The following is a 10,524-nucleotide window of genomic DNA, read 5'->3' as shown; positions in this document are numbered from 1 at the left end:
AAAAACTTGTTAATAGCTTTTAATTAAAAGCACTACTACATACTGTGTTGATTACATAGAAGTAGTTTAATAACCTCTTATTAAACATACAATGTTATTTAAATACTTTCTAATTCATTAGTCAGTCTTAAGCTATAGAAATAGCTGAAATCATCATGTTGAAATGATGAGTAAAGTATTACTGTGAAAATACATTTTAGCATTTCATATCTCAAAATAAAAGTTTTTGCGGGGCTACTTTTTACAAGCTCTCATTTTAAAATCAATTTAACACAATCAATGACAACAAACTTGCTAGCTAACAAAATACCGCCCTTTCTCCTCCCCCTATAATGATAAAAAAAGCTGATAATATTATCATTTAAAATAAGCATGAGTTTGATAAAAACCACAATAACTAAAAAAGCTTTCGCTCTCACTTTTCATAAACGATGTGCACATACATAAAGGTTCGTTTTACTTTAGCTTTAGTCGCGTGCTTATTCATGTTGAAGCAAAAGCAACAAATACATTTACACGAGTGTTTCGTATAACTGTTATTTAAGCTCTTGTTCTCATTCTCTCATTAAACAGTACAATTTGCATAAAGTCAACGAACCTATTTATTATTAGTTGGTGTTGTTGTTTTCCTATGAAATTGTCCTTTACCCTTTTTTTGCTTCCCCTAGATTTTACAATGGAAAGAAGAGCTTTTTTCTATTGAAACTAGTTCAATGTTTATGTGTTTCAGACTGGGAGAGAGAGAAAGAGGCCTAGTTTTTATTTTATTGCTACACTTGAACTTGATTTTTGTACACTTAAAAAAATTAGTGACGTAGTCTATTTAGTTGATTGCTTTTCCGTAGTAAATTTCTGCTATGAGTAATCAATTATTGTAGGATGCAATTTGAGATGAGAAATTTATAAATTGATGATATTTGCATGTGGCTAAAATACAAGACCAAAGCAATAAAGTGATGTCATGTCTACAAGAATAATTGATCATCATGATGATTTGTCTCTTTTTTTCTGTTTTAATTATTGTGGTTTTTATTAGTATATATAACGAGTTTTAAAAGTATATGTAAATATAGAGCAATTAATTAGCGGCACACTTGGAGAGTAGAGTTTAGACTCAAAATATATTAAGGAGAAGTCTAACGTGATATATAAAAGTATATGAGAATTAATAACCTCTATTCCAATTAAATTCATAAGGAAGTTTGAAAATTTTATCAGCTATTTTTATTTACTTCTTATTGAGACTTTGAGTTTGTACGTGTTGGACACGCCCTCTTTTTAAGGCGTGAAAAAGTAAAATATTCGAAAAATTACACAAATAAGAGATGATAAAATTGTTTTTTAAAACTAATTTGATAAAAACTTTAAATTTTTAGTAACATTTTTATTACAATTACTATAAACTAACACAGTCAGCTATAGTATCAGAACTTCTTAATAAAGACAATTAATTTATATAGAAAATATTAAAAACTCTTGAGATTTTTTCGTTATTTTGTAATCACAACTCAAAAACCCACATTCAAAACTAACAATTTACTAATCTTTTGCCTTTTTTGTCCAACTATTAATCATATTAAAGTATTTGATGATTTGTGATTGGTTATTAAAAGATGTTACCAAATAATACTCTCAATAATTCTTTACTCCTACAACGAAAAAAATACTACTTGCAGCCAAATAAAAACATATCTTATCCAATAAAAGGTCTACTAAACCCACACTAAGCAAGTTTGTTATACCGACAGATAGACGTCGTTAAGAAAAACCATTGAAAAGTCATGAAAAAATCCACAAAACTACAAAGAAAAGCAAAAGGGAAAAACTCTTAAATGTTTTACAACATTTTTACAAGAGATTAAGAAAAAATAAAATGCTCAATTATTTGTTTGTGCTGCTCATAATAATAGAAATTACAAAAATTACTCAAATTGAGTAAATTATGCGTAAACACTCTTACAAATTGAATCTCGATGATAATCATTCATTCGTTGATTCGTTCCTTTTCAATTTGGAGGAGAACTGAAAATTAGTTTTAAAAGAAATGGTGTTAAAAATAGTTTACTGTTGAGTTTGGGAATAAAATTTTTAGTAATGTTTATAACTTGCTACAAAGTAAACCGAATGGTGTTGAAAAAAGTGAGTTTCTTTCAAAGATTTAAAGTTTTTAAATAGAATTATTGCATTTCTTAAACAGGTCCTCGTATTTCCCAACCACAACAAAAATTAAGAGAAAAAGAATTGTAATTCTTTTTATATCATGGTTTTGAGCACTGCCACTTGTTGTAGTGGTTGAACATACACACACACACACAAACCACTCTAAGCATGCAACATAGTAGATGCCACCATTGTGTGGCCGATTAAATGCACCAGCATAAACACCAAAAGAACAACATTATATAGTTTACAACAAGTATGTGGCATTCGTAATATGCTTGTTGCAGCAAGAAACATTTGCGCATGTGCAGTTGAAAAAAAAAAAACAAGGAAAAAAGTACTCACAGAGTTCCACGTTTGGCTCACTTAAAATGGTAATATCAGTTAAATAATTGTTGTTGCTGCGTTTCAAACGTTTTGCCGTTTTTGTTGCTGCTGATGAATGACGTACTCTATACGTTCGTTATCTTTACGTGTAGTATGAAATGTTTATTGTACACGAGTATGAGTGTTTGTGTGGTTTTAGCTCGCGCTTAATAATATAACAACACAATTGAATATAAAATATAAAAAAGTTTACTTTTGTCATCGCATTTGTTAGTTAAAGTTAGTTTGATTTAAACAAGCGTAAAGTTAACAACACGCTTTCGATTGTATTATTAATTATTAACATACGACGACGAATATTATTATTTTTTTTTTTTAATTTAAAACGAATATTAGTTTTTTAAACGAACGAAACCTATCCAAAAATATATATATATATTTAAACGGATTTTAAAAACGAATTCAGAAAAGCAGAAGAATTTAAGCATAATTAACAAACAAACAAAATTTCGGAAAAAAATTGAAAACTAATCAATCGCAAATAAATAAACAACGTTATCGAAGATTAACAATAGAAATCGAAACGCGTTAATAAGTGTAAATACCATTAAACAATTAATTAAAGTTTAATTATTGACAAAACTAATTGTTTTCATTTATTTAAATTAAAAGGTATGTGTGTGTAAATATATATGATTTTTTTTATTGTCGTCTTCTGGTTGTTCATACTTGTATTACGGATTAGTAATTCAGTCACCTTAAAATATTTTTTATAGTTGTTTATTTAACAAATACTTGAAATATTAATTATTGACTTAAGTTTTGTGTTTCTGGGATGGAATTTTATTAATTTGGTAAAGATTTTTGAAAGAGAAAAGATTTTTTTGTTTGATCTGAAAGCATAATGTGTGGAAATGAAAAGTGAGAACAGTTTTGTGTTATACAAGATGAGAACAGTGTTTATGAAATAAAATTACTAAATTTAAGTTAGTTTTTCTTAATTTAAGAAAATTTAAATGAGAACAGTTTTCTTATGTTGGCTTGAAAGTGAGATGAGCAAAGTGTTTATTAAAAAAATTCTACTTTGAGTGTGATTTACACAAGTGGGAAGAGTTTAAAAAGTTTATAAACTCGAAAAGAATTGAATGGGAATATGTTAATTAATATCAGAATCAATGATCTTCTAAATGGAACAGTTTTCTCTTTCTTTTTATTTAAAAATTTGAATTTCTCAAAATTGATTGATAAAATATTTTATCTATTCTTATTTTAAAATAATATGTTTTAGTTAGTAATTAAATTGGGAACAATTTAACATCTACATATAGTTTTCGGTGTATAAACTTAAAGTGTATAGGTGTGAGTTTATAACTTTATACTCTATCCATTAATAACATTTTTGCCTTTAATCATCCAACAAACTTTAAACTAATGTTTTCTTTACCACTATTTTTTGTTTTCTTTTAGTGGATTGCATGGCAGGAACAGTAATCTCCAAGAAACAAAACAACAACAACAAAAAGGCTAATTTGAATATAACTTTACACTCTACACCAGCTAGCATATGTTGTTGTTTATGGCTCCAACAACCACAAGTTGTCGAGTCAAACAACAATAAATGCAACACTAACATCAAGTCTATGCAACCGAATATCCACAACTACTGCCCCAACAGTAGTTGTAATACAACTGATGACAGAATTTTAACAAATTATAATTACAACTTACAAAAAACAGTGAAACAACATCAACAACAACAGCAGTCAACAAAACAACGCCCCTTAACACTTAGTGTTGCAGTAATAATAATGTCTTTAAGTATTTTATTAATACAAATGCCAACAATGGTCGAGAGTAAATCGATTTATGTAGAATCTGCAGCATCCTCATCATCAGCTGATGATATACCACAATCAGTAGCTGAAACATCCGCTGAATTAGAATCAAAATTATTATTATCAATGTATAACGCAGCACAAACTAGTGAACAAGATACGTCTGCGCAGACACATGAATCGTCAGCAGCCAACTCTTTATCTTTGGATGAATTGACTGCTGTGGAAGTTTTAAGACACATACAGCGCAGTCAACAACATCAAAGAGAACGTAGAATGCGTTTGCGCAAACGTCATGCCAGAGATTTAATTATAAGCAAATATTTGGATGAGAAAAATGGCCAACAGTTGGAGTGGAAAAATCCCTGCAATATTGATCGTGTAAATATGGAAGCTGAACAGCCACAAATTAATAAACAACTAATGTATCAGGTGAGAAATAAAATTAAAAGAAATTTCAAAACAATTAGAAACTTATTATATGTTTTTTTTTTTAAATATTTGCAGGTTTTAAAGAAATTTGAACGTGATGTATTGATAGAATTTGAAATTATTAATGCCACTACCAATACCATCTCGATCAGTGATATGGAACAGTGGGATCTTCATCAAGACATGTATAAATTTTTGCCTAAGCTAAAAGCCAATGGAAATGTAAGTATATAAGTAAATCACTTATTTTTTAATTTGTAGCATTAATTTCATATCAAGTTTAAGGTTAAAAAACAAAACAATGAATAATTTGAATATGACACATTTAGTCAATGATCTTATTTTATATATCTTTTAACCATTCCATGATGATGATAAATTCATATTGAATTTCTTTCTGTGGGGTTTTCTAGCAGTCTGACTAATATCTAAAGAAAAAAAAAACAAAACCACAATACAAAATTGAGTGTGTCAACTAGACAACATGCTCTAGCTATAGTCTTTTGTAGTTTTACTTTAAAGCTCTTCTTTTTTTCCACATAAATTTTCAAGTTCAAAACTTAACTTAATTCATGTTTACCATGCAAGATCATGTTTTGCATTATGGTTGGTTGGTTGGTGTCATGGATATCTTTTTTCAAGAGTTTTATTACCAGCAAAAAAAAAAAAAGTATCGTATTTTTGCCGCGCTCAAAGTTGTCAATAATAATAATAATAATTTGGGTGCAGTTTCGAAAACACGTGCTGTTGCATTTTAATCATGTTTACTATATGCTGATGAAGTTGTAGTAAATAAATAATAATATTTGAATTATTTATTTACAAACTTTTGCAATAGGCCACCAAAGTCGAGAATTACGAGGAAGTTATTTTTACAAAAATAAAACTTTTTGAAATTACTTTTAAAATGAGGGGATATACAAGTGATAAATCGTTTGAATAGAATTTATAATAAATTTAAACGTTATCACAATCTTATCATTTAATTTTTTTTAACATGATTTTTTCAAGTGGACTTCCCATTAAGACAATGAGGTTTTTCTTTATAAAATGTTGTTCAAGTCATAAAATAATTATTAGTTTGTTATTTTAATAATGAAAGAAATGTTATTAAGATATGATTAATTCTGATTTATATCTCTATAAAAATTATTTAAAAATTTCTATAAATCTAGCATCGTACCCATTAAATAATTTAAATCTAAAGAAAAGTTAATTTACTTAGTAAATAGATTTTTATAAAAAATGTTTATAACCAAAACATTCCAGCAAAAACTTTCATTACTAGATGTTAAAATTAACTTACATAATAGCAAAATTGAAGGGATATACTTATCACAATCGCTTACAAGTAATTAAAAGAATCAGTCAAAGCTAACTAATGATTGAAAAAGAATTTATATAACATATTATTAGTATGTAATATAGTAGTCATTGAAAAGTGTTAACAACTGCCAAATCGTTACCAAGTTTTTGCTGGTATTAAAACTTGAAACATCTGCTAGCAATTGTTTAAAAATTTTACTTGCAGACAAAATTACTGTCTACTATTTTATGCTGCGCTAACTTGACAATCACCTCCCTCAGGGCTTCAAAAACACAAGCATGATAAACAAGTAAAACAAAAAAAGAAAAGAAAAAAACTTTTATAAAAACTGCCATTTTTAACATTACAGCTGTTTGTTAACAGGGCTTAAATTTGAAAAGGTAGGTGGCTATAATAAACCTCTCAAGAGTAAAGTAAACTTGTTTCTCTCGGGGAAGCTATACTCTATAAAAAAATAAAGAAAAACAACAGGAAAATAAAAATTTGCATAATATCAGCATAATTTAAAAACTCTCCTTTAGGAAATATTTAACAGTACCAATGATCAGTAGGCCAGGTTTAGCAGACTGTGTATGCGTTTGTCATGTAACAAGAGAAACATATTTCAAAGATAAATCAATCAATCATTGTTAACTATATACCGTGATTTTTTTCTTTCAATTTTTATAAAAATACTTGATATGAAACACTTATTTTTAACCACAGTTTAAAAAATGTTGTAAAATTATTGTTAATTAATATTATTCTTTCTCTTTTCAGATCGCTTTAAGTCGTTGGTACCGCAATATGCAAGTATATGTGGCCTCATTCGGCCATTTGGCACGTTTGCAATACAAATACGACATGAAAAAACGCATGTTTGCCGGAGATACCTCGGAAGAATTAAATGCTTTACTTAAAAGTGCCCGTTTTATGTTATGTGAACTGGAGAGCACTATTAATGGCTCTGCTCCCAATAATAATCTCAAGAAACTTAAGACTATTAGCCGTAAGGCCATGAATGATCGTTTGAACTTTGAAACAAGACATCATTTAAACAATGGTCATGTTGTGGAACCTTCTTCCAAAGATTTAAAATTTGCCAAATCATCTTACTTCCAATTTTTATTAAATATGCATAAAATTTTAAATCATAAACTACATAATAAGGGTAAAAGATATGGCCTCACCGACAGTACGGAGGATAATTTCTCTAATACCATCATAGTGGGTGATGACAATAGTAGTTTGGATACTAATGCCATTTTCAAAAGTGATTCCAGCCTAAGTGTGGGTGAAAGTATTGAAATACTTTTCAAAACCTCTACCACCACCAAGAAACCTCAAACTCACAGACGTCGCACTCACAAAAGGAAAAGTGCTAAACTACCAGAAGCTTAAATAACTACCATACCAAGCTTCTCCCCTCCAACAACAAGTTCCTAAAACAGCTAAATCCTACTGCAGCTTTCCTTAAAAGTATCAAAACGAAAAAAATTTATCCTGCTGTAAAACTGTACTTAATTTTAAACAAAGCCTAAGCCAGGTGATCCATTCAATCTTATTGATGCCATATTTCTCTTTACTAAAGATTGTTTGACTCCTTGGCTTTTGCTTTAGTATAAATCTCTTTAATAGTTTTAAGTTTTTTTCATGAAAATTTTCAAACTTTTGTCACTTTCATCTCATTTCACTAAGCATCTATTTATTTATTTATTTCATTCCATTTTATGCTAAATTATTTATTGAAAAAAAAAATCATTCCATTTCATTTGCCAGTTTGTCAAATTAGTATTAAGAACAAACGATTACTGTGATCAATATTAGATTATACTTTATAGAATTTTTTAAATTATTTATTTATTATAATGTTTAACAAAAAACAAAGTATTAATTAAACGAACAAATTATATATGTACTATTTAGCAAGTAAGTTTATAATAATAATGAAAATAAGAAGATTTTATTAAATTAGTTATTTAATAAAAAAGAGAGACAAGAAAAAAATTAATTGTTTTATTTAGATGGGGTTGTATACTTAATCATAAAACAAGTTTTTGAAACCAAAGAGGATTAAAGTTTAAAACAAAGCCAAGATACATATATTTATATTCTTGAATATTGTCTCACGAATAGTCTACTATAATAGAATAAAATCCAAACTCTAGTATGTACTATAGTCAGATCTACACAGAAAAAAGAAAATGAAGTATTTCCAAAAAAATAACATTTATCACTAATTCAAAAGTAGCACTAAGTAAAGTTTTTTACCTTTTTGACTTCCTAAGAAGCTAAAAGGATCCAATTTTGTTTAAAATTTAAGGCATATTTTTTTGTACTGAAATTTTTTGAATTAAACCTATTTATTATGGAGTTGATTGATAAATGCGTTTAATTTATTTATGTTAATATTATTTAAGTCAAATTAGTCTTTTTTTTAAAAACTACACTTTCATTTCCTAATAACTTCCAAAAAAGAACACAAAAATTACTTCCTGAGAATGATTTCAGATGTAATGAATTTAGAATCAAATAAAAAGAAAATCCCTCCTATGACAAGTCTGTGTTAAAATCTTTACTTTTTCAAGTCGTTTTTCAGTGCTTCCATGGAGTAAATTCTACTTCTTTTTCGCTTCTTTGGAAGATCTTTCTTTGCTGTTTTTTTTTCTAGGTATAATCTGGATTTTTTATGAACTATAGAACGAAATACAATTCTGGACTAGACTATAGTCTGGAATATAGTACAAACTATATCACAGCAAAAATGAAGCGAAGAACTTCCAAAATAATAACATTTATCACTACTTCAAAAGCAGCAATTAATGATGTATAGTCTGGATTATAGACTAAACTATAGTCTAGACTATAGTGTAGTATAGTATAATCTGAACAATATTCTATAAACCATACAATAATATTTATTCTTGATTATAGAATAGTATATGTTCCTGCCTCGACTATAGTTTGAACTTAGTATTGAGTACAGTCTGATCTACACTCTTGACTATAGACTACAGTAAAGATTTGAATATGGACTAAACAGTAGTTACACGTATAGACTAAATTAGAATATAGTTTACAGTCCCTAGTTAGGGCAATATTCTGGATTCGGAATGACAATTTCTATCCACATTTTCTCTCTTCTGCAATCGGCCTTACACTGACACTACTGTCATACAATTCCCATTCACCGAAAATGTTGTCTACTAGATCCTCCAGTAATTAACTGTATTTAGCAAATCCTTTTTGTCTATTTCTTGGCAATATTTGGAAAAAATAATTAAAAAAAACCTAAATGTGAACTGATTTTAATATAAAGAAGCCCTACAAGCCTTCTAAAATGTTTAGCAAAAAGGACATAAACATCCATGATTACTATATTTTTCAGTAAAATTCTAATTCATTCAATTCATAATGAAAGAGTTTGATAGCAAATTGCAATGAAAGGTGCAAAAATAGACAAATTAAAAAACTATGTTGACAAAAAATTTATTTCAAATTTACTGTTATGTTTTTATGATTTAATAAATCGGTACATTTACTCTTTGGATCCTATAGTAATATTCCAAAAATAAAATTTTACAAAAAACTCTGTAATATGGATAATCTAGTATTATGAAACCGATTCTTTTTTGTGTACCTAAGCGAGTACAGTGGGGACGAATGGGTTAAGGGTATCCTTCAGGAAATTACATTAAACTTATAACTGTATTACAAATACGAGTACAAAGATGAAATATGAAGCAAATAAGTATTATTGGTCCGTTTAAGTATTATATGGACTATATATATAACACTCCTACTTGTTTAATTTTCACTCCCTAAGTAAACTTTACTTCTAATCGTTTTCTTAAAAATTCATATAAATGGTTATAATCATATCCACTTAGAAAGAACAAACTATCAAAAACTATTCTATTCAGGCTTTATTAAGCCCTCATTTTACAATTTTATAAGTATCTAGGTTTTTTTAACTTTATGTTAGCTTAATTTGTTGCATTAGTAATTAACCCCACTATTAAAAAATAAGTATATACTATCCACCAATAAAATTATTTTCAAATAATACTAGCAGGTGTCAGACAGCCAGCCAATAAAATAAAACAGACAATTTCAAATCTAAGCCACAATTAAATAACAGTTTCCGGTAAAGGAAAACTTGTAAATTATTTAAACAATTTATTAATAAAAAATTGCAAACTCTCCATTCATTATTTTTTTAATTGTTTATTTACTGTTTCTTCAAATATGTGACAGACCTAAATGACTCAATTTAATAAAATTCCAATATGAATCAATAAATATTCTATATGATTTTAAAAAGATTATTAAACACTTATTAAGTAATTGAAACAAAATATTTTGTAGACAAATAATTTAGTAATAAAACAAATTGAAAAAAATAACAATAATACTTCACATGACTGATACAATTACATTATTATTGTTTTTTTTTTTATTGAG

General features: G+C 27.7%; 1 protein-coding gene across 1 annotated transcript; it reads left to right on the top strand.

Moving 5' to 3' along the window:
• The first annotated feature begins 2,654 nt into the window (after positions 1–2,654).
• LOC111675637 lies at positions 2,655–7,958 on the top strand. Its single transcript, XM_023436426.2, has 4 exons — positions 2,655–3,159; positions 3,955–4,754; positions 4,830–4,976; positions 6,841–7,958. Exons 2-4 carry the CDS (start codon positions 3,963–3,965, stop codon positions 7,459–7,461), a joined length of 1,560 nt encoding a protein of 519 aa, XP_023292194.2. The 5' UTR covers positions 2,655–3,159; positions 3,955–3,962; the 3' UTR covers positions 7,462–7,958.
• The last annotated feature ends 2,566 nt before the right edge of the window (positions 7,959–10,524 follow it).

Source organism: Lucilia cuprina, chromosome 3, assembly GCF_022045245.1.
Source record: "Lucilia cuprina isolate Lc7/37 chromosome 3, ASM2204524v1, whole genome shotgun sequence".
NCBI classification, from domain to species: Eukaryota; Metazoa; Arthropoda; class Insecta; order Diptera; family Calliphoridae; genus Lucilia; species Lucilia cuprina.
This window is presented reverse-complemented; position numbering and strand designations above follow the sequence as displayed.